Source organism: Oncorhynchus mykiss, chromosome 1 (genome assembly GCF_057628025.1).
Source record: "Oncorhynchus mykiss isolate SJ-2025 chromosome 1, ASM5762802v1, whole genome shotgun sequence".
Taxonomy (NCBI): domain Eukaryota; kingdom Metazoa; phylum Chordata; class Actinopteri; order Salmoniformes; family Salmonidae; genus Oncorhynchus; species Oncorhynchus mykiss.
Genome location: NC_143022.1, coordinates 22,178,964 through 22,202,982, shown reverse-complemented (window position 1 = coordinate 22,202,982; position 24,019 = coordinate 22,178,964). Strand labels below are relative to the sequence as shown.

The window sequence follows — 24,019 nt, the reverse complement described above, 5'->3', positions numbered from 1 at the left end:
GTATCATACATCTTACACGGTTGTCCAATAGCATCCAATAGCATACAACTTGGATGACGTATAGTATTGCACGTCTTTATCTGAGACCAGGTTGCTTCTTGCGCTGTAACAACATAAGATAATTAGGGGGAGAATTTACATTGACGGTTAGGGAACCTAAAGACAAAGGTTAGGAGAACTAAAAAGAAAATGGTTAGATTAATTTACGTAGCAGGTTAGTGAATTGGGTTAGGTTTAGTATCAGGGTTAGCTAAAATACTACAGTTGTCCCTGACACCCCTCAAACATGCAACCTTTGGATTGCAAGACTGTTGCGGATTTCACCCACCCATCCTCACTGACAAACCTCCCTAAAGTAGACCATTAGTAGGTATCATACATCTTGGAGGTGTTCAGAAATAAGTAAAATATATTTTGCATGGCTCTGAGGCCAGACATACCAAAGTATGTTTCCCCAAAAGCCTTATGAATCACATGAAGAGAGTATATTCTAAGTCAGATGAAGGAGCCTTTGGAAAGTGTTCACATTTAGACTTCTTTTTTGTTTTCCTGAAACTGCTCACTTCTGCTTTCGACAACATCAGATGCTGCCATTTTAGTATGTGTGGTGAGGCTGTCAAATTCAGAAATAGACTCCATGGTCAGTGTGCATATGTGAGAGCAATTCTTCATGTGTGTACTTTTATAGCTGCAAGCTTATCTCCATCAGAACAGCTTTAGCTGCACTACAGGTGTCCTGCTGTCTTCAAGACAATCACATGCAGATAACATTTCCCTTACCCCTTATTACTAGAGATCAGCATCAGTACATACACATATATAGAATTATACCTAATTAAGCTTTGGTTTTCTTTGAACTTTTGTTGTTGTAGGGTTTTAACATGTGCTATACACTTCAGAATGGATAAAATACAACCATGCTTGTTTGCATGAAATCAAAAAGGTATTCTATTTGCATACTAGGGAGGTATCCATGTAATTAAAGTAACTTCAGAAAATGGAGACATAGCCATAGTCTAAATATGGATGATGGAAATAAATAGTAGGAATATTAATTAATCAAACTGTAGGCATTGTTTTTTTGTTAAGTGGTGCAATCCATAGATGTCACAATGATCACCAATAGGACACATTTACTGTCAATCAAGTATTTTCTGAAATTCAATATACTGTAAACTGAACAAAAGTATTAACGCAACATGCAACAATTACAGTTCATATATAGAAATCAGTCAATTTAAACAAATCCATTAGGCCCTAATCTATGGATTTCACATGACAGGGAATACAGATATGTATCTGTTGGGCACATATAGCTTAAAAAAAAGGTAGGGGCGTGGATCAGAAAACCAATCAGTACCATTTCCCTCATGCAGCGTGACATATCTCCTTCGCATAGAGTTGACCAGGCTGTTGATTGTGGCTTGTGGTCCCACTCCTCTTCAATGGCTGTGCGAAGTTGCTGGATATTGGCTGGAACTGGAACACGCGTAAATTCAGAGCATCCCAAACATGCTCAAATCACTCGCTCACATCTACCCGGTACAGTTGAAACCTGGGATTCATCCTTTTTTAATTTGTTTTATTTTTACCCCTTTTTCTCCCCAATTTCGTGGTATCCAATTGTTGTAGTAGCTACTATCTTGTCTCATCGCTACAACTCCCGTACGGGCTCGGGAGAGACGAAGGTTGAAAGTCCTGCGTCCTCCGATACACAACCCAACCAGCCGCACTGCTTCTTAACACAGCGCGCATCCAACCCGGAAGCCAGCCGCACCAATGTGTCGGAGGATACACCGTGCACCTGGCAACCTTGGTTAGCACGCACTGTGCCCGGCCCGCCACAGGAGTTGCTGGTGCGCGATGAGACAAGGACATCCCTACCGACCAAGCCCTCCCTAACCCGGACGACGCTAGGCCAATTGTGCGTCGCCCCACGGACCTCCTGGTCGCGGCCGGTTACAACAGAGCCTGGGCGCGAACCCAGCTGGCGCTGCAGTACAGCGCCCTTAACCACTGCGCCACCCGGGAGGCCCAGGATTCATCCTTGAAGAGCACACTTCTCCAGCGTGCCAGTGGCCATTGAAGGTGAGCATTTGCCCACTGAGGTCGTTAAGACGCCAAACTGCAGTCAGGTCAAGACCCTGGTGAGGACGACGACTTCGCAGATGAGCTACCCTGAGACGGCTTCTGACAGTTTGTGCAGAAATTCTTTGTTTGTGAAAACCCACAGTTTCATCAACTGTCCGGGTGGCTGGTCTCAAGATGCTCTCGCAGATGAAAAAGCTGGATGTGGAGGTCCTGGGCTGGCTGGCATGTGGTCTGTGGTTGTGAGGCCGGTTGTGCATTCTGCCAAATTCTCTTAAACGACATTTGAGGCGGCTTATGGTATAGAAATTAACATTAAATTATCTGCCAATAGCTCTGGTGGACATTCCTGCAGTAAGTTAGCTACCTCAAAACGTAAGACATCTGTGGCATTGTGTTGTAACAAAAGTGAAAAAGGTACACCTGTGTAATGATCATGCTGTTTATCAGCTTCTTGATATGCCACACCTGTCAGGTGGATTAGTTATCTTGGCAAAGGAGTAATGCTCACTAACAGGGATGTAAACAAATTTGTGCACAACATTTGAGAGAAATAATATTTTTGTGCAGTATAGAACATTTCTAGGATAGTTTAATTCAGCTCATGAAATCAACACTTTACATGTTGCATTGATATTTTGATTAAGTGTACAATAACAGGTCAATGGTGAAATGAATTACGTTTCCTAAAGAAGCCAAACATGAAAGGTGGGTGAGTGAATGCACAGGGCAGTAGCCTCAAATCAACAGAGCAACAGCAGTGCGCTCTCTGGGTAAACAGTGTGTGTTTCCAAGGCAACCACTGAAAAGTTAATTGGATTCAAAGAGGGAGATTTCGGGGAGAATGAATGAGAGGGCAGGACACCCCATTTCAAATTCCCAGGACCTCTTGGGGCGTTGCACAATCGCGAGCTGATGGCATTGCGTCATCTTTTGGCAATTACAGACGCTCGTGCATGATAAGCGAAACAATAACTAATGTAGACACTTTTAGTTTGATTATTTTCAGGAGGCTACTATTGATTAATTAAACAAACAATGCTTAATTAAAGAGCTATTGAGAACTAAAGAATGTATCTTGATGGATCCTTATTCATTTTAATAGCATGTCTGCACCACAAATATGACTGTGGCCTAGTCAACCCAACATAAATAAAAACCAAGTCATAATATACAAATAAAAATATTTGTTTTCTGGAGCATGGTTTCTTCATATGTAAAATGTATTTGAGGTTTAAATTCAATGCGCACTACTGCAATTGTGTTAACGTTCCCAAAATGCCTTCATGCCGGTGTAATTCATGTTTTGCAAGGGAAAGTGAATAGTTTCTAACTTGTATAAATTTGTATAGTTTCCCCCCGGCTGTGGACTGCTTCGGACGAGCACATCAACGCATTGTTCCGGAGAATCCAAGTGAAAAGTCCATTGTTGTTGCGAAGTTTTTAATCTGGGGATTTAAAGAACATCACATGCTCGGCTGGGGGAGTGGGTGCTCGCGCACAATACGCAAATAACACTCTAATTCCATGATCGGACTCTAAATCACAGGTTTCTTACCTTTTCCTATTCAAAACATTTTTCTACACTTAAAACTACATTTTATGTTAGTTTGAAGCCTTTGGAAAAGAGGACCGCAAGAAGGATCCGGAGGATAAAGTGGATTCCCACCGCGATAACTTTTTCCAAGGAAGACAAGTGCGTCGACGTCAGTCCGTGATTTATTACCCAAATATGACGGTTTACAGCCAGCGGTCTTTGATGGTCCTTGCTTTATTAGGGATCCTATCAGGGATTATGTCTCTGCTATCGGTCAATCTGATTTTCCATTTACAAACACAACAGATTGCTGTGAAGGAATCTCCCCCCACCATCTCCATCGTGCCAACTAATGTTTGGGCAGTGCTGATGCCAGTGTCTACAGTGCTTTCTGCTCTGTCTCTCACGCTCAATTTGAGCTCTGTCGTGGTCTGCCTTCTGCACAGCTACTTTACAACCGAGATATGCAGAGGAGAAGATGATACTGAAAGGTAAATCCATCAACACACCTATACTTAGGATGCTATTTGTTGTAGGCTAACATCAGTGATACACCAGTAGTTTATTTGGTTGAATAATGTGCTTTAATTAGCCTATATTAATGTTTGACATTGATAGAAATTAAAGAATACTACATTCTTATACATTCATAACTTTCAGTGTGCAGAGGCTGCTTAAATGACCGACCCCTATCTCTAAACTTGGTATGAATCCTGGACAAACAATAGCATTTCCTCATTATGCACCCAGTGCACGGCCCCTGGCCTCAGTGGCCCTGCTCTTTCCCACTTTGGCTTATAAATGTACTTTAATTTAGCTTCTGTGCACTCCAGTGCAAGTAATGACAAAGCATTCTGTTTAAAACGATCGATTTTGAGCAGAAAAGTATCCCACATGATAGAACAATTATGGACAGAAGGCCTAATTGCAACCTTGAATTGATTTATTTTGGTCTAAATACATAATTTAGCACTTTCCACAAATAGTATGGTCATGTAGCTGATTGCATTTGCTTCATTTCCTCCCACAGAGCAGACTGGTTCCTATTGGATAGCCGAGCTGTCCGACATGTGGCCATCGGACTATTTTGCCTTGGGGTTTCAGTATACTTAGCAGGTAAGACCAACAAATAACGGTAAGGCCTAGTTAATGACCAGAACATATTGTGGAACAAAGCAATCTGCATCCAGCTGGTCTTAACACGTGTCACCCAAAACTCATTGGCAAAATCAAAAGTAACAAACTGCTACATATTTGGTAGCATTATGTACACAGTAGTCAGCCCACATAACTCTATTCCACATCAAGTAACTCCCAAAAGCAATAAAATCAGATTTAAAAAAGACAAATACACCTTATGGAACAGTGAGGACTGAAGCGTCACACACACATGGGTACATATGTACACACACAGGTACCCGACACACATATATGCGCACACACACACACACACACACCTGGATAGTGTGTTGCATTAGAGTAGTGGCCTGCAGAGAGACAGTTAATATGTTGTAACATTTATTTTAATGTTTAAAATTATATTCTAATATATATTACTGCATTTATTTTTTGCTGGATCCCAAGAAGTGTAGCTGTTGCTTTGGCAGCAGCTAATGGGGTTCCATAATAAATACAAATGAACCTCACGTGCAAGCTTTTAAATTAATCTGCTTTAGCTAAATTATCAGACATTACATACGTTTAGACCAACGGCTAAACAATTAACAGCTTCTACCAAATAGTTGTGATCCTAGAAAGGAAAACTTAATTTAGATTCCTACAGATATTTTCCAGTTAATTTGCAGCAGAGGCAAAAGTCACTACTTTCAGAGTCCCTCCAATTGATTGATACACAAGGCCCAAAATAATGACTTTGACATGTTAATGCATGTCCTGGCAAAGCAAAGCTGCTGGCTTTCCATTCCATTGAGTCTCTTGTTGAGGTGGTGGGGGCAGGGCACCATTGTGATGGTAGGGTGAATGACCTCCTGACCCCACATCTCCCTTTCAGAGGGAACTTAGCCAGAGCCTCACTGCAATGCCACAATGTCGTCATCATCATCATGTCCCAGAGCTGTGTTTCTCTCCTCCTTCCTTCAGCACTCTTGGGTCTGTGGTTCTTCTCCTGCTGAGAGATGTCCAATATAGTAAAATAGGTCAAAAACACAACCGTGGCAATGCACTACATTAGTTATCCACCCCAGGGAGAAAAAGGGATCTGAAAAGTGATCTTTCTTACAGTGTATAGACTCATCTTTCTGTACCGGTCACTGTGTCCATCTCCCCCTCTTACTCTGTTTATCTTTCTCTCTCTATCCCTCTCTCTCTGCTGCAGCTATGTCCATCTACATGCTGCTGGTGTTTGAGGTAGAGACAGGCATAGCGAGCGCATGCGTACTGGCCTCGGGCATCCTGATTCTGCTGATGATCGTGATTCACTCCCTGGTCAAAGCCGCCCGTACCGCCCAACACTACCGCGGTGGGGAACACACTGACACCTTGTACCAGAACCAGCACGGTGGGAGCACCCCTGCCGCCCGGCAAGGCAAGCTCCAAGACGGGGAAAAACCCAGGAGGCACCGCAACAACTCCCAACTCCACCGGCATTTGTCCTACCCCCCTCCCTGCACCGACCCTAAGCAGCATCACCAGCATCAGTACTCCCCATCCCACAGCCCTCAGAGCCACAGCAGTGACAAGGAGGGCTACAGTAGCGGTGGAAGTGGTTCTAGAATGCACAGGACCCTGTCAACAGAGTCAGGGCTGCTGCAGTCTCCATCTAAGCCCTGGAATGGCATTAACAATGAGATGCGGAGCGTGCTGGCCCGCAAGTCAGGAGCCTCCAGTAAAGACTCTACTCTGGTGTAACCTGACCTACAAAGTCTTAGCAGTTAGTACATTCCTAACCAACCATCAAACGTTCCGAAGAATACAGTATGGATAGAAAATATCTGAAGCTATTTAAAAGCTCTGAGCTATCCCTTCATGATCCAAGCACCACTAATACTATTACTGTACATTTCAATACAGACATACAGTGAAACTGTCATTTTAATACACCTTTCCTAACATCTCGTTCCCTTATTGCCTTTGTATTGACTTTTTACACAGAAACCATCACTATTAAACCCTCTAGAATGTTTACGTACTGGTATTCCAATGGAAAATGTTAGTAACTTATAGCTACAGCTAATGCTATAGTTGCTACGTGATTATACAATTTAACAAGTGGCAGAGAAATGCTTTATATTTTCAAAGTTGTTTGGTAAAGACCAAAAGGTGGTCTTTGAAATATATTGCCAAAACTGTATATTACACAATGTGTAGATAAATTTGGTAGTGTTTAGTCTGCATACTGTGAAACAAACATAAGTCATAACTTTGAATAAAGGTTGTGAGTATGTTGATACAAAACACTGTGTAAAAAATAAAGTGGAGCATTTTAAGTAAACCAGTATTAGCACATTCAGCTTCATTCTAGTGCACTTACTTGAAAGTCAAGAGAGTGCCTAGAAGTCCTTGAGTCCAAGTATAGCTTTGAGTGATGCCTGAGGAACGACTAACCTTGGACAGCGTCTTCCAGAGGTCAGGAGGAAGTGGATGGGGGATGTGGTGGAGTGGCAGGGGGAATGGGAGAGGGGGTCGCTTCATGTGCGCTGCATGCATGTGCCAATGGAGGGAAATAATAAAGTAAACAGAACTGAGACACAAAAATGGCAAATAAAATAATGCAAAGAAAGGATGATTGCACAGGAAAATAACTACAAACAATAAATGGTGGCCCACGTCTATGAAAAAGTTACCTTGGCTTTCACTCAAAAGGAGTTCATAAGCCTCATCAACTCCACCCTTGAGCAGGGAGATTGTGTTTTTTCTCCTCAGCAGTGATGAGTGGGTTGTGGGCAATCAGACAAATGAAGGATACAGTGTTGTTACTGTGTAAAGGACACAGTGTTATTATGGTTTCCCAGAGCCAAAGTGAGTGGTTGTTTACTGCCTCTTACCTGCGCCCCTGGGAGGTGCTGATCTGTTCCTTCATGCTGATGGCTTGACGAAGGAGGCCATCGATGCTTTTGAAGTACAGGCTGCTGTTTGTCATGCTTTTCACTGCACTGGAAATGAAAATATGAATGTGTGTTAACAAATACAACATTGAATTGCCGATCAATGTTTTCAATATAATTAAAATCCTAAACAGTAGACTTTAGACCATGACTCCAATTCCATCGCATAACTTTGGGTCATTGGACACCCCCTTTAGCCTTGTGGGAAATGCCCTGGCACTGCCCGATGCACCTGGCTGTGTTGAGTAACACTTGCCTAATAAATCTGACTTTTATACCAATTCTTGGTATACAGTCTGAAACAAAGCACTGCAAAATCGTAGAGTTTAATGACAAGCCAGAATGTTGAATAAATTACATTTGAACTTTACCAGTTGTCTGTGTGGTTGGTCCTTCAGCTGCTCGAAATTTTAAACAAAATATCCACAGAAAAGTATTGTTTCCCCAACTTTTTAGAGCACCGGTACAACACAATTTATATCACCTGGGGCGGCAGGGTAGCCTAGTGGTTAGAGCGTTGGACTAGTAACCGGAAAGTTGCGAGTTCAAACCCCCGAGCTGACAAGGTACAAATCTGTCGTTCTGCCCCTGAACAGGCAGTTAACCCACTGTTCCCAGGCCGTCATTGAAAATAAGAATTTGTTCTTAACTGACTTGCCTGGTTAAATAAAGGTAAAATAAAAATAAATAAAATAAAAACATGCGCAAGTCCATGTACAGTTGAAGTCAGAAGTTTACATACACTTAGATTGGAGTTTTTCAACCACTCCACAAATTTATTGTTAACAAACTATAGTTTTGGCAAGTCAGGGAGGACATCTACTTTGTGCATGACAACTAATTTTTCCATTTTTTATTTTTTTTTTACAGACAGATTATTTCACTTATAAATCACTGTATCACAATTCCAGTGGGTCAAAAGTTTACATACACTAAGTTGACTGTGCCTTTAGCTTGGAAAATTCCAGAAAATGATGTCATGGCTTTAGAATCTTCTGATTGACTGAAATGATGTCAATTAGCCTATTGGAGGTGTACCTGTGGATGTTTTTCAAGGCCTACCTTCAAACTCAGTGCCTCTTTGCTTGACATCATGGGAAAGATCAAAAGAAATCAGCCAAGACCTCATAAAAAAATTGTAGACCTCCACAAGTCTGGTTCATCCTTGGGAGCAATTTCCAAATGGCTGAAGGTACCAAGTATGCATATGCAAGTATGAACAGCATGCAACCACGCAGCCATCATACCGCTCAGGAAGGAGACACGTTCTGTCTCCTAGAGATTAATATACTTTGGTGCGAAAAAGTGCAAATCAATCCCAGAACAACAGCAAAGGACCTTCTGAATATGCTGGAGGAAATAGGTACAAAGGTATCTATATCCACATGAAAAACGAGTCCTATAAAGACATAACCTGAAAGGCCGCTCAGCAAGGAAGAAGCCACTGCTCCAAAACCCCCATTAAAAAGCCAGACTACGGTTTGCAACTGCACATGGGGACAAAGATCGTACTTTTTGGAGAAATGTCCTCTGGTCTGATGATACAAAAATATAACTGTTTGGCCATAATGACCATTGTTATGTTTGGAGGAAAAAGGGGGGGGGGGCTTGCAAGTCGACGAACACCATCCCAACCGTGAAGCACGGGAGTGGCAGCATCATGTTGTGGGGGTGCTTTGCTGCAGGAGAGACTGGTGCACTTCACAAAATAGATGGAATCATGAGGCAGGAAAATTATGTGGATATATTGAAGCAACATCTCAAGACATCAGTCAGGAAGTTAAAGCTTGGTCGCAAATGGGTCTTCCAAATGATCAATGGGGCGGCAGCGTAGCCTAGTGGTTAGAGCGTTGGACTAGTAACCGGAAGGTTGCGAGTTCAAACCCCCGAGCTGACAAGGTACAAATCTGTCGTTCTGCCCCTGAACAGGCAGTTAACCCACTGTTCCCAGGCCGTCATTGAAAATAAGAATTTGTTCTTAACTGACTTGCCTGGTTAAATAAAGGTAAAATAAAAAAAATAAAAAAAAAATAAAAAAAAATGACCCCAAGCATTCTTCCAAAGATTTGGCAAAATGGCTTAAGGACAACAAAGTCAAGGTATTGGAGTGCCATCACAAAGCTTTGACCTCAATCCTATAGAAAATTTGTGGGCAGAACTGAGAAAGCGTGTGCGAGCAAGGAGGCCTACAAACCTGACTCAGTTACACCAGCTCTGTCAGGAGGAATGGGCCAAAATTCACCCAATTTATTGTGGGAAGTTTGTGGAAGGCTACCCGAAACACTTGACCAAAGTGAAACAATTTAAAGGCAATGCTACCAAATACTAATTGAATGTATGTAAACTTCTGACCCACTGGATATGTGATGAAATAAATAAAAGCTGAAATAAATAATTCTCTCTACTATTATTCTGACATTTCACATTCTATAAATAAAGTGGTGATCCTAACCAATTTTTACTAGGATTAAATGTCAGGAATTGTGAAAAACTGAGTTTAAATGTTTTTGGCTAAGGTGTATGTAAACTTCCGACTTTGTAAACACCTGTTAGTATGCATGCATCGCGTGCATGTACTTCCGTCTTGTGCACCTGCCTTCGTTCATGAGCAAACATCCGGATTGCAACACATCGACCTGCGTTTAGGCCCTCTAACTCTTTTCTATTTTTACCAGTGACCTGCCACTGGCATTAAACATAGCATGTGTGCCCATGTATGCTGATGATTCAACCACATACACATCAGCAACCATAGCTAATGAAGTCACTGAAAACCTTTAAAAGTTGCAGTCTGTTTTGGAATGGGTGGCCAGTAATATACTGGTCCTGAACATCAAAACTAAAAGCACTGTATTTGGTACAAATCATTCCCTAAGTTCTAGACCTCAGCTGAATCTGGTAATGAATGGTGTAGCTGTTGAACAAGTTGAGACTAAATTACTTAGTGTTATTTTAGATTGTAAACTGTCAAGGTCAAAACATAGATTAAATGGTTGTAAAGATGGGGAGAGGTCTGTCCGTAATAAAGAGATGCTCTGCTTTTTTGACACCACACTCCAAAAAGTCCTGCGGGCTCTAGTTTGATCTAATCTTGATTATTGTCCAGTTATATGGTGAAGTCCTGCAAAGAAAGACCTAGTTAAGCTGCAGCTGGCCCAGAACAGAGTGGCATGTCTTGCCCCTCTTTGTAATCAGAGGTCTAATATTAATACTATTCATGCTCTCTTGGCTAAGAGTTAAGGAAAGAACACGTCACTACTTTTTTTTTTTGTTATAACAAACATTAATGTGTTGGTAATTCCAAATGGTTTGCATAGTCAACTTACACACAGGTCTGGTACACACAATTTCCCCCACCAGACATGCCACCAGGGGTCTTTTCACAGTCCCCAGGACCAAAACAATTTAAAGGAAATGTACAGTATTATACAGAGCCACAAGTGCATGGAATTCCCTTCCATTTTATATAGCACAACTGAACAGCAAACCTGGTATCACGGCACAACAACTCTCCCCATGTGACCTACTTGTGTGTATGTACTGATATGTATGTGTAACTAAGATTGACGCACACACACACACACTACATGTTGTTTTTAAATGCATGTCAATTGTAAAGTCTTTTGTCTGTAATGTCTTTTTTGTTATGTGTCGGACCCAAGTAAGACCTGAACTGCTTTATTACAGCCAGGCGCAACTTTGTTAAAATGCGTATTTGAAATATTCTCTCTCATTGGTATATTCTCTCTCATTGTTTCTAAAACCGTATCACAAGCGAGGATTATTAACATTTCTATTCGTTAAAACAAAGTGTCAGAATTGTAGTTCACATGGAGCCAGCTGTGGTCCATACCTTCAGCTGAGAACCCAAAAGGGGGTTGACTCGCAGTTCTATTAAAATTACACAGAAGTCACTGGACGAAGGCGTTTTCTGTACAAGAGAGTTTTGTTAAGACACCTGACGCTTGGTCTGAACATTAACACACATCACTTGCGGTACAGGTTTGGAAGCATAAGGACCTTATCTTTCATATCAGCGAGAAATACTTAAATTGATACACACCTTTAAATGGTTCCCACACGGCCATATCTCCATGTTACTGCGCATGTTTACGACAGACAGAGGGTCCACCTGTGCTAATTAGCTATCTAGCATGCTCCAAACACCAGTTTGTAACAGAAGAAGGCCACCAAAAACATGTTGTCACTGAAAAATACTGTTGGCTGCAACTGTGATTAAGCCAGTTAAAACAGTGTAGAGTAAGTGTATTTGTGATGCGAAATGAAAGTAAAGGACTTTATGTTTCTAGAACCGTATCGCAATTGAGGCTCCTTAAGAGTACATCTTGGGCTAGATTACCTGCATGCATATTCCACAGTGTAGATTGCTCCTTGGCTTTGCTCCTCCCAGCTCTGCATATCTGTCTGGAAGAGATGATCAGAGAATAATATTATGAATTACGTTACTGCAAAAGTAGCTACCGGTATACATTTAGTTTTTAGACAGCCCATTATAGCTACTGTAAAGTAACAAAACTACATTTATTCTCCTTAGCAAGTTAATATGTAGCTAAACTGCTTTGGATTCACTAACGTTACTTACTTTGTGTTGTACTAGCTCTGGGAGGGACCTTCTAACGTGTTCTTGCAGTCGATAAAGAGCCACTGATGGCTCGTTAGCCAACACGTACATGTTTTCCGTGAATTTGTCAGTCACTGCAGAGATAAACATATAATAATATATACTGTTACGAGAAATAGTTACGTTAGCTGTTTAGCTAATGCAGCTACTAGCTAAGGTTAGCTAGTTGGTGATGACAGTTGACTTTAGCAAACAATTGTACTATAAAGTATTCGCTAATTACCTCTTTTAACTTTCAGTTGCATCTCCTGGTCCTCCATCTTATACACAGTAAACGATCTACAATTAAATATTTGCAAGGGTTTAATTCGTGTTAAAGCGTTATCAAAAATAAACATGCAGTTTCCGTGTTACTGTCATGCGCATCACAAATCATGTTCGGAATGCAACACGAATAAAAAATGAGCTCCTAGATATTTATTCTCTCGACATATCTCGCGTTTACTGGTGAATTGAACAATTATCGTAGATAAAATCAGTCAAACAATTTCATACATTACACATGCACACATTCAAAAACACTTAATTGGATAAAGTTATTTATAAGCAATGTAATGAATGGATGGACAGTTCGGGCGGCTTACCATTATCAATTGCATCATGGGATTTTGTAAATAAACTCACTTTCAGTTTTGATATCAGGAAGTTGGAGTGAAGAATAAAACATTGATGTTGCTATTTTATCCGATATTGTGAGCTGGACATATAAACCATTGCTTGCGACATAAAGGTAAAAATGAATCTATTTATAATGTTCCATTGAGACTTTCCTATTTTGCAAGAGCTGATGTGGAATGGTATTCCATCATTTCAGCTTTGAAAAGTAAGAGATAGTGAGATAATCATAGACATTTGTTCCATATTTGTTCTATTGACTTCTGTTGGCTAAAGCTAATCTATATAGTAATATATATCTCTACTTTGATTCAAGAGACCATGGATGGCACAGATGGTGTTGAGATACCAGATCTTGCAGCCAGTTTACACATATTCTCAGATGACCTAGCATTGGAATCCACTACATGTCTATCAGGGGAGGCCAGAGGAGAGTGGTTAAATGGTATGACTGTCAGTCCTACAACTCTTTGCTGGTTTTGCATGGTCTATAGGCTTTCTCATACAGTAATCACACTTGTCCATTTGTCTGCAGTGAATGTGTCAACACCATTTTCAGTTTGCATAAAGTCTCAAATGATTATAGGCATTGGGGTATGCAAATGTGATGAAATATCTGTATTGCTCCTTGCTACCAGGTGTGATGGTGCCTACAGAGAACATGGGTGTGGATGAGGAGGAGAGCCTGTTGAAATACTCCACCACCCTCACGAATAGGCAGCGTGGGAACGAGGTCACAGTCAGACCAGCTACTTTAGACAGTAAGTATGTCTGTCTGAACTCAGAAAACACAATCAACTCTTTGTTTATGGCAAATTACCTTAAACACTACTGTGTATGCACTCTCATTCATAATCTATTAGATAATGCACAGGAATGTTACAGGAATGACCCTAAAATATCTCTGTGGTTTTATGTACACTGTATATGTATATTCCTGTGTATTTGTATATAACTGAGGGAGGTATATTATGCATATCATTTAGTATATGGACAATGAAATGTACAAAACACTGACCCTTTGATGTCTCATCAGTTCTGTCCATCCACCAGCTAGCTGCCCAGGGGGAGGTCTTACAGGTGTCCACACACCTGAGCAAAGGTGAGAAATGTCCATATCCACTTACCAATAGTGCAAAGAGTAGAACTTGCCTGACTTGTGTAGTATTGTGGAACCAGCATGATGACTTGTAGGCAGTGTCCTGTGTAAAATTAAAATGTTTGTTGACCTTGCAGACAGTTCATTATTAAACCGGCAGGATGAACGGGGCTTAACTCCTCTCATGTGGGCAGCAGCGTTTGGAGAGAAAGCCATGGTGGATTTCCTCCTGGAAAACGTTTGTGATATTTCTAGACCCTTGTTAATTTAATTCAATGTTTAGTCATAAACAGGGTGGTGGTTGATTATAACCTGTGTGGCTGCTATGACCTTGTGTCTTAGGGGGCAGATCCTAGTACGATAGCATGGGAACGGGAGAGTGCCTTGACCCTGGCGAGCTCAGGAGGCTATGCAGTCATAGTGAAACGTCTTCTTGAACATGGAGTAGATATCAATGCTTATGACTGGGTAAGGGTGTAAATTAGGATTCTTGATTTCTTCAGAAATATCACACATCAGTCTTCAATATGTTTTTGGGTGATTTAATTAATGGGATGTTGTATGTTTAAGAATGGTGGTACTCCTCTCCTTTACGCTGTTAGAGGGAACCATGTAAGGTGTGCTGAGGCCCTCTTAGGTACGTTGCCTCATACCCCTGCACACAGGTCATTTTAATTAATGATCTCCAAAACCAAAATACTGTAGTCATCTCAAAGTGGCACAAATACATATGATGGTCTTATGATTGTAATTCAGATAAAGGGGCAGACATGAACATTGAGGCAGATTCTGGGTATAGTCCAATGGCCTTAGCTGTTGCCCTCGGACACAAACAAGGTAAGCACCCTCTCTAATCTGTCATCTTCAACAACAAAAAAGTTGTACTTTTTTTTTTACACTTCCCTGGCAAAAGTAAATCATGTAATCAAGTAAAAAAAGTTTTGTAAATCATGTGTTGTTTCAGTCCAAAAGGTGTTAGAGGACCATATTCTGAAACTCCTGAAGAAAAAAGCATGACACCAGCTAAGGGCACCAGGATGTGGTTAGAGAGGACGTTGTGCTGAACAGAGGATCACCTGCTGGCATCAGTGGTGAGGTGGTTGACCAAAACACTGAAGCCACAAAAGGCGGTTGGTTGGTAGTGAAGACACTTGGAACGGAAGCTCCAACGTTAAGGGACACTGTGGTTCTTATCTTGTACATTTATTCAACATGTTTTTTATATTATGGAAATGCTTATATTTCTTTTTTTTTGGGGGGGGGGGCAAACTATCTTTAAATATCTATTTAAAAAAACTGGAGGTTTTGCACCAATGGATAGTAAACAAATGTTCAAAAACAAAATGCATACACATTTTACGATGTTCATTTGGAATGGGAAATCAAATGCACAGCACAAGCATTTGAATATGCAGGTGGTTGCATGACCTTAAAGCCTGGAAAGCTGCAATAAAATCCAGATTCTTTGTCTGAGCCAAATCCTCCCTTTTCCCTTGTTGTTTGTGTGCGCAAGCAGGTAACCAACTTAAAATGTCCTCACCAAAAGCAGTCAGATATGGTTCTCAAAACAATTGATTTGGGGTGGTAGTCTTCCAGCAGTCATGTTATTCAATGGCACTATACCCTCTCGTTCCCTATATGTCTCTCCCTCTCTCACACAGAAACAGAAATGTCACAAAGCTCTTTCCCCCAGGATGTCCAAGGAGTAAACAATTATTCTGCCAAAGAAGTCGGCACTGTTCTCAAACACTATTTGTAGCTTGTGCACCGTGGGGACCTCCTGGATGGGAAATCTGGGGGTGTGGAGTTAAGAACCAGATAAGCAGAGGAGTAATGAAAGAGAACGGCACAGAACAATGTTAATTGAAAGCTGCTCTGTAGCTACTATGCATTAAAATCAACATTTCTGTATTACAGTATTTAGGTCCAGGCATAACTTTTCTGTACTATTACAACTCATTTAAGCAATTATTACAACTAAGACTAGTGTCCTGTCCAGGCGGTGCAGTTCTACATCAAGCTCCCTCACATTTGAATTACAAGGCCATTCTGTCTCGAACAAGACTTACTACAACTAATTTGAACTGGTATGATTTTAGAGACATTTAATAATACATTGAAGAATATTTGTAGTGAGCTGCTGTCTTCTGGGTAAAAATCTATGATTTTAGCCAAGTCTCCATCTTTTGGGCATCTTGACGGGAACACAAGTGAAAGCCTTTTCAGGATCATTGACAGTCTGTCTCTTTTTATTTTTATTTTACATATGACGTGTTATAGCATAGTATGACAATGAATCATTGAAAATAATACCTTAATAATAAATAATTTGGTGAGAACTTATTTGTCCTTGTCACGTTCTGACCTTTATTTCCTTTGTTTTGTATTTATTTAGTATGGTCAGGGCGTGAGTTGGGTGGGCAGTCTATGTTTGATTTTCTATGATTTGGGGATTTCTATGTTTCGGCCTAGTATGGTTCTCAATCAGAGGCAGGTGTCATTAGTTGTCTCTGATTGAGAATCATACTTAGGTAGCCGGGGTTTCACTGTGTGTTTGTGGGTGATTGTTCCTGTCTCTGTGTTTGCACCAGATAGGACTGTTTTGGGTTTTCACGTTTCTTGTTTTTGTATTCAGTTGTTCATGTGTACATTTACATATTAAAAGAACCATGGACACTTACCACGCCGCATATTGGTCCTCTGATCCTTTTTGCCTCTCCTCTTCGGAAGAAGAGGAGGAAATCCCTTACAGTCCTATTTCACATGTGAATTGTTCTTCATGGTGGTACACTGACCAAAGGAGTTATGGGTGTGTGTGTGTATATATATTTAACACCTTCCAATCCACGTTTTACCTGAAAAGCCACCTTGGAACTGCACCTTTAATTCTGAAACTCTGAAGGACTGTGGGAATTCCAGAGTAACTCACTGAGAATCGCCCTGTAAAAAGTTAACATAAAGTAGGTGCTAGTGTCATGGGTTAGTCTGCTGCAGGCTTTCACCTCACCTTTTGTGTGGTGTGGTGTAGTGTGCACACACACAGTATTCGGAAAGTATTCAGACCCCTTAACTTTTTCCACATTTTGTTACAGGCTTAAAAATAGATTAAAATAGATTTTTTTTAAGACTAAATGTTCCTCATCAATCTAAACATAACAGCCCATAATGACAAAGCAAAAACTGTTTAGACATTTTTACTTTGTTGAAGCACCTTTGACAGCGATTACAGCTTTGCGTCTTCTTGGGTATGACTCTCCAAGCTTGGCACACCTGTATTTGCAGAGTTTCTCCTATTCTTCTTTGCAGATCCTCTTAAGCGCTGTCAGGTTGGATGGGGAGCATCACTGCACAGCTATTTTCAGGTCTCTCCATAGATGTTCGATCGGGTTCAAGTCCGGACATTCTGAGACTTGTCCCAAAGCCACTGCGCTGTCTTAGCAGTGTGCTTAGGGTCATTGTCCTGTTGGAAGGTGAACCTTCGCCCCAATCTGAGGTCCTGGGTGCTCTGGAGCAGGTTGTCATCAAGGATCTCTCTGTACTTTGCTCCGTTCATCTTTCCCTCGATTTAGACTAGTCTCCCAGTCCCTGCAGCTGAAAAACTTCCCCACAGCATGATACTGTCACCATCCTGCAGCTGTAAAGAGGAGGGTTTATTCTCCAGGTCTTTAACCGTTTCAAAACTTCTTGGGGTTAGACCCACAGAGAGAACTGCTCCTTAAAAGTAACCAACTTCGGCCTTCCAGATAGCCTGAGTGCACTTATTTCTCATTTACCTGAGCCAGTCAACCTGAGTACGCGTGTCCCGAGCCTTTCACCAGATGCATTTCTTGAGGTAGAGTAACACTGCAAGATCACGGTTGAACCAGGGGCTGAAACTGTTTTTAATTCCCATTTTCATTATGGGGCCGTGTTTGTTAACAATACCACTGAAAATATCAAAAAGAAGGTCCATGCGTCTTTGACAGAGGGGATGAAGCTGATTCTATACCATTTTACAGAGGCCAGTTCATGAAGGAATGCTTGCTCATTCAAGTTGTTTAGCAAGCGTCTATGACAAATCAGGACAGGTCGTTTCACTGAGCAGCCATTACGAACACAGGCTGTAAAACAGTGATCACTAAGGTCATCACAGAAAACACCAGACTGATACCTATCAGGATTATTTGTGAGGATAACATCGAGGAGAGTAGCCTTTTCAGGGTGTTTGGAGTCATACCTTGTGGGATTGGTAATAATCTAAGAAAGATTTAGGGAGGGCCAATGCTTTAGGACTTGGTCAGGTATATTAAGCATATCCCATTTTAGGTCACCCAGCAGGACAAATTCAGACTTAGGGTATGGGGTCAGGAGAGAGCTTAGGGCAGGTAGGGTACAGACCGGTGCTGATGGAGGATGATAGCACCCAGCAACAGTCAACAAAGAGCCATTTGAAAGTTTAATGCTTAAAACCAGCAAATTAAATTGTTTGGGGACAGACTTGGTGGAGACAACTGAAGGTGATCCTTGGTAAAGATTGCCAATCCCCCACCTTTGGAAGGTCGGTCTTGCCGAAAAAGGTTATAACTAGAAAGGTTAACATCAGTATTCAAAACACTCTTCCTTAACTTCTTGGTGACAGGGGGGCAGTATTGAGTAGCTTGGATGAATAAGGTGCCCAGAGTAAACTGCCTGCTACTCTGTCCCAGATGCTGATATATGCATATTATTAGTAGTATTGGATAGAAAACACTCTGAAGTTTCTAAAACTGTTTGAATGATGTCAGTGAGTATAACAGAACAAATCCAACCAGGCAGTGGGTAATTTGATGTTTGTCGTTTTTCAACTCTTTGCCATTCCAATATACTGCCACGCCCTGGCCTTAGTTATCTTTGTTTTCTTTATTATTTTGGTTAGGCGAGGGTGTGACATGGGTGATGTATGGTTTTTGTCTCATCTAGGGTGTTTGTACTGTCTTGGGGTTTTTGTAGATTTATGGGGTTGTGTTCATTCTAGGTGTTTATGTAGGTTGCCTAGATTGTTTATCATTGTCTCTGATTGGGAACCATATTTAGGCAGCCATGTTCTTTGGGTGTTTCCTGTCTTTGTGTTCTCTGCACCAGATAGGACTGTTTCGGTTTTGCCACGGTTGTTATTTTGTAAAGTGTGTTCAGTTTTTTTCCCTATTAAAAACATGCTACACCTCTTCAGAGGAAGAGGAGGAAATCTGCCGTGACATATGGTCATGTTGCACTTCCTAGGGCTTCATGTCAACAGTCTTTAGAACTTTTTTTACATGTATTTTTTTTTACCCCTTTTTGTGGTATCCAATTGTTAGTAGCTACTATCTTGTCTCATCGCTACAACTCCCGTATGGGCTCGGGAGAGACAAAGGTTGAAAGTCATGCGTCCTCTGATACACAACCCAACCAAGCCGCACTGCTTCTTAACACAGCACGCATCCAACCCGGAAGCCAGCCGCACCAATTTGTCAGAGGAAACACCGTGCACCTGGCAACCTTGGTTAGCGTGCACTGCGCCCGGCCCGCCACGATGCGCGATGAGACAAGGATATCCCTACCTTCCTTAACCCGGATGACGCTAGGCCAATTGTGCATCGCCCCACGGACCTCCCAGTCGCGGCCCGTTACGACAGAACCTGGGCGCGAATCCAGAGTCTCTGGTGGCACAGCTGGCGCTGCAGTACAGCGCCCTTAACCACTGCGCCACCCGGGAGGCCCATAGTCTTTAGAACTTTGTTTGAGGCTTCTACTATGAAGGGGGAGAGAATGAGAGGTGATTGAGCCAGGTGTCTGGCAGAGTGCCACAGGCTCCTGATGCGCGGTCACGAGAGATTTAGCTCTCGTTCCATAGATTTTCTACAGACATAGGAATTCTCCGGTTGGGACATTATTGAAGATTTATGATAACATCCTAAAGATTGATTCTGTACTTCGTTTGACATGTTTCTACGACCTGTAATAACTTTTTGAACTTTTCGTCCGACGTTCGGCTGGACCTGAACGCGTGTTTGGATTTGTTTACCAAACGCCCTAACAAAAGAAGCTATTTGGACATAAATTATGAACTTTATCGAACAAATCAAACATTTAATGTGGAACTGGGATTCCTGGGAGTGCATTCTGATGAATATCATCAAAGGTAAGTGAATATTTATAATGCTATTTCTGACTAATGTTGACTACACAATATGGCGGATATCTTTTTAGCTGCTTTGTTGTCTGAACGCTGTACTCAGATTATTGCATGGTTTGCTTTTTCCGTAAAGTTTTTAAAAATCTGACACAGCGGTTGCATTAAGGAGAAGTGTATCTCTAATTCCATGTATAACACTTGTATTTTCATCAACATTTATGATGAGTATTTCTGTACATTGATGTGGCTCTCTACAAAATCACTGCATGTTTTAGAACTACTGAACGTAACGCGCCAATGTAAAATTGGATTTTTTTATATAAATATGGACTTTAGCGAATAAAACATACATGTATTGTGTAACATGAAGTCCTATGAGTGTCATCTTATGAAGATCATCAAAGGTTAGTGATTCATTTTATCTCTATTTGTGCTTTTTGTGACTCCTCTCTTTGGCTGGAAAAATGGCTGTTTTTCTGTGACTTGGTGGTGACCTAACATAATCGTTTGTAGTGCTTTCGCTGTAAAGCCTTTTTTAAATCACACTGTGGCTGGACTAACGAGAATTTTATCTTTAAAATGGTGTAAAATACTTGTAAATGCTTGAGGAATTTTAATTACGAGATTTTTGTTGTTTTGAATTTGGCGTCCTGCACTTTCACTGGCTGTTGGCGAGGTGGGACGCTATCGTCCCACATATCCCAGAGAGGTTAACCCTTTCACACGTACCATCTCACGGGCCACACAGTGGTTACTGAAGCGCACGATCACACCCATGTGATTAGAACGCTTATTTAGAACGGCCGGTTTCGAATGACGCAACAATCAGCATTTGAGCTGGCCACACTTTTTTCAGAAACTATTTACAAAAACATAGTCCCTACAAAGTTATATCCATAATGTGAGCAGTTTATTTTTGGATGCAATGTTCAGATATTCACAGATATTCCTTAGCATAACACAATCATCCAAATCGGAAAACTGTAGGCTACATTTGTCCTAGCACTAACTGAGAAAAGATTGACGCAACGCAACACAAGCTGTCATATTTTATAACTCTCGGCTGACAAACTACAATATGAATTGGCTTATAGCAATTACTATTTATAATTAATCACATCACGGATGAGCTCACCATTGATCGAAATGAATGAGTAAAACACTTTCTAGAAATCAAAAGTAATCTGACGATGATTCGTTTCAGCGCACTGCCATGCTTTTTTTCCTCACAGAAACTAAAGATAATAAGACAAGATGAGTTTGGTCTGTTTATAGTATGCAAGTTGAAGGCTTGTGTTGTCTACCATCATTCACATCCCACCATTCACTTCATGAAGTTCTCAAAAAATGAGTAAACCTTTACTCACCTCATTTTGTTATAGCATCTTTGGTCCGACAATTACGTGAAACCCCAGATGCATTGTATGTCAACAAACATGGCTCCACACATAGCTGGAATTAGCTTAGCTCATCATAATCAGTACAACCCTCATAAGTATTTTACACACATAATATATGTGCCCATCACAATCTATGCAAGAATCGGAATGCATGATTTATCACCGGAACTTGATAAACATGTGAATCAAACTGCCCTTTACATCAAATTCACTGCCCTTTACATCACATTCACAGTAAATATGTCAATAATTACCACACAAAACATTTTCTGATAGTGATTTATTGATACAAGAGGCTCGTGCCAGCAGTCAATCACGTAACCTCTCACTCCCACTCTGAACCATTCAGTGTTGTTGTTTATGTATGTGTATGTACGTAGCTAGTGAGATAAGCTGTAGCATTAGCAATGTCTTCCAAAAGGAGACAACTCACAAATGCGGAAATTCTAGAGATATTTTAAAATTCTGACAATGGGTCAGTCAGGAATCAGATTGTCACAATGACAGTGAGAAGCTTCCCACCAGCCATTGAGAACCCTGAATCTGAGGACCACTTGTCCACTGACAAAGTCCCAGTTCCCTTTGAAGATGCTGGTGGTGGTGGAGGCAGACCGACTGGATGAAGTACAGGAGTTCTGTGGTAGCTGGAAGGCCGCCAACCATTTCACCCCTCCTAGCCCTGCTGTTTGCTTTGATGAGTCCCAGTCTGGAGTGCAACGCCCCTTACCATTTCCAACTGAGGCAGAGTGCTTCAAGTTGTTTCTGACAGAGGAGCTGGTGGGAGACATGGTAGAGGAGACCAATCGCTATGCCTTGGAGCCACAGCAGAAGAGAGAGCCAAGAGTTAGGGGGAAACTCTCTAAATGGGTGACAACCACAATTAGTGAAATGTATACCGTCCTGGTGACAGTCCTTCTCATGGGATAGTAAATAAGAACTCCCTAAGAGAAGACTGGAGCACAGATCCAATGTTTGCAACTCCCTTCTTTTCCACCCTCTTTTCCCAAGACCGCTTCCTAGTTCTACTGCAATGACTGCATTTCATCAACAATGCTACTGCCACCATAAATTACCCATTATACAAAATAAGAAATGTCAACAGCTGGCAGTAAAGTGGCATAACAAATGAGACATCCATGTCCTCTCCACTGTCCATACAGCAACAATGTAGGACACGGGGAAGGTGGACCACCAGACGGGAGAAAGAAAATCAAACCAGGCTGTGTGCTTGACTATAACCTCAAAATGGGGGCAGTGGATAAGGCGAACATGATAAATATATTTGTGGAATGCACTCGGAAAACGACCAAGTATAAGAAGATATTTTTCCATCTGATCAACACTGCCCTCAATGGCCACATAGTTCACATAGTGAACCAGGGTGTCTGTAGTGACACCTCTAGCACTGCGATGTTGTGCCTTAGACAGCTGCGAGTCATAAGGCCAGGGCAAAATACAACAAGCCAATACATCTCTGACGCAATTAGCATTGTTTTACAGAGCTAATAGAAGACTGTAGTTAGCTACCTAAGCATTGAATATAACACCATAAAGGTTGTGAAATGAGTAACGTTACCTCGCGTGTCAGCGGTTATAAGGAATATACACAAAAACATTATGCTACAGTAGAAATGACAACACGACATGCAGAAACTATTATAGCGTAATAAGGCACTTTGATAGAAATGCACACATTTCCAAAGTTATTATTGGTAACAAAAACAACTATGACTGCGATGCAGGCAACAGACGGAGAGTGTGAACACGTGTGTGCAGGATGGAAGATGAGCAAATGTCTGCAGACTTGAACTGCACAAATAATTGGGAAGTGTTTGGGGAATTTTCTCCGGGACAGAAATGTCTATAAAATGTGTTGGTCTGCAGAAGTAAAAATGACTACTTTTATGTGAATGAATGAGGCGGAACACACCTCAATTCAAACTGTTCTTAGAAAATAAAAAACTTTTTAGAAAATAATTTGAAATTGACAACAGCCTATAAATAAAAACAGGCTTGGTACGAGGGCTGCGCAGATTACATGTACTGTTGCGTAACAATCACATTCTGGAATGGAGAGAACATTATAACGTCACGTGCATAAAAAACTCTGGGGACGACCGTTAGAGATATTTGGGGGGGGTGGGGGGTACCTGTACCTGACAGGGGGAGACAGGCCAGGGCAGACAGTGAACAGATCGCCAGGTGGAATCCATGCAGCGGTGCAGCAGGCAACGGGAGTAAGTGTCACTACTGGTCTTTGAACAGCAGTAGGGGGCTTCAAAGACTCCTGCCACTTGTTGGGCCCAAAGGCCTCGACACATCTCACGTAGTCACACCTTAGTGCTAATTGAAGTTGTATCTGGTCTGTCCTAGCAAGCCTGGCAGCCTTAACTCAGCATTCAGTCCCCATAAAGTCAAATATATCATTGTAATGTACTTCA

The 24,019-nt window shown here is 41.4% G+C and overlaps 3 protein-coding genes across 9 annotated transcripts; 2 read left to right on the top strand and 1 right to left on the bottom strand.

The window, feature by feature from the left end:
- Positions 1-2,669: 2,669 nt before the first annotated feature.
- Positions 2,670-8,059, top strand: LOC110506434 (transmembrane protein 221). Its single transcript, XM_021586079.3, has 3 exons — positions 2,670-4,116; positions 4,656-4,741; positions 5,961-8,059. Exons 1-3 carry the CDS (start codon positions 3,821-3,823, stop codon positions 6,491-6,493), a joined length of 915 nt encoding a protein of 304 aa, XP_021441754.2. The 5' UTR covers positions 2,670-3,820; the 3' UTR covers positions 6,494-8,059.
- borcs8 (BLOC-1 related complex subunit 8) lies at positions 4,547-12,922 on the bottom strand. 6 transcript variants are annotated; one of them, XR_002471004.3, is made up of 6 exons: positions 12,555-12,922; positions 12,293-12,405; positions 12,050-12,114; positions 7,630-7,737; positions 7,116-7,281; positions 4,547-5,753 (listed from the first exon to the last, which is right to left on the bottom strand). XR_002471004.3 is itself a non-coding variant. In XM_021586643.3 (6 exons), the coding sequence occupies exons 1-5, from the start codon at positions 12,667-12,669 to the stop codon at positions 7,212-7,214; spliced, it is 471 nt and encodes a 156-aa protein (XP_021442318.2). In that variant the 5' UTR covers positions 12,670-12,922; the 3' UTR covers positions 4,547-5,753; positions 7,190-7,211. The 6 variants fall into 6 exon arrangements, 4 of the variants coding, with proteins under 4 accessions (XP_021442318.2, XP_021442378.2, XP_021442077.1 ...); XR_002471008.3 differs by having other exon boundaries at positions 4,547-5,750; positions 12,555-12,916; XM_021586643.3 differs by having other exon boundaries at positions 7,190-7,281.
- Positions 12,913-16,725, top strand: rfxank (regulatory factor X-associated ankyrin-containing protein). 2 transcript variants are annotated; one of them, XM_021586194.3, is made up of 9 exons: positions 12,913-13,061; positions 13,263-13,391; positions 13,585-13,707; positions 13,983-14,048; positions 14,183-14,283; positions 14,388-14,513; positions 14,616-14,682; positions 14,802-14,882; positions 15,010-16,725. In XM_021586194.3, exons 2-9 carry the CDS (start codon positions 13,268-13,270, stop codon positions 15,060-15,062), a joined length of 741 nt encoding a protein of 246 aa, XP_021441869.2. In that variant the 5' UTR covers positions 12,913-13,061; positions 13,263-13,267; the 3' UTR covers positions 15,063-16,725. The 2 variants fall into 2 exon arrangements, with proteins under 2 accessions (XP_021441869.2, XP_036823141.1); XM_036967246.2 differs by lacking the exon at positions 13,263-13,391 and having other exon boundaries at positions 12,927-13,061.
- Positions 16,726-24,019: the final 7,294 nt, after the last annotated feature.

Coding starts and splice junctions, on each gene's coding strand:
- rfxank (XM_021586194.3), top strand. CDS start 13,268: ATGGATGGCACAGATGGTGTTGAGATACCAGATCTTGCAGCCAGTTTA. Junction 14,049..14,182: donor GTCCACACACCTGAGCAAAG/GTGAGAAATGTC, acceptor TTGACCTTGCAG/ACAGTTCATTATTAAACCGG. Junction 14,683..14,801: donor GTGTGCTGAGGCCCTCTTAG/GTACGTTGCCTC, acceptor ATTGTAATTCAG/ATAAAGGGGCAGACATGAAC.
- LOC110506434 (XM_021586079.3), top strand. CDS start 3,821: ATGACGGTTTACAGCCAGCGGTCTTTGATGGTCCTTGCTTTATTAGGG. Junction 4,117..4,655: donor GGAGAAGATGATACTGAAAG/GTAAATCCATCA, acceptor TTCCTCCCACAG/AGCAGACTGGTTCCTATTGG. Junction 4,742..5,960: donor GGTTTCAGTATACTTAGCAG/GTAAGACCAACA, acceptor TCTCTGCTGCAG/CTATGTCCATCTACATGCTG.
- borcs8 (XM_021586643.3), bottom strand. CDS start 12,669: ATGTTTATTTTTGATAACGCTTTAACACGAATTAAACCCTTGCAAATA. Junction 12,115..12,292: donor CAGAGCTAGTACAACACAAA/GTAAGTAACGTT, acceptor CATCTCTTCCAG/ACAGATATGCAGAGCTGGGA. Junction 7,282..7,629: donor AGCACCTCCCAGGGGCGCAG/GTAAGAGGCAGT, acceptor ACATGCATGCAG/CGCACATGAAGCGACCCCCT.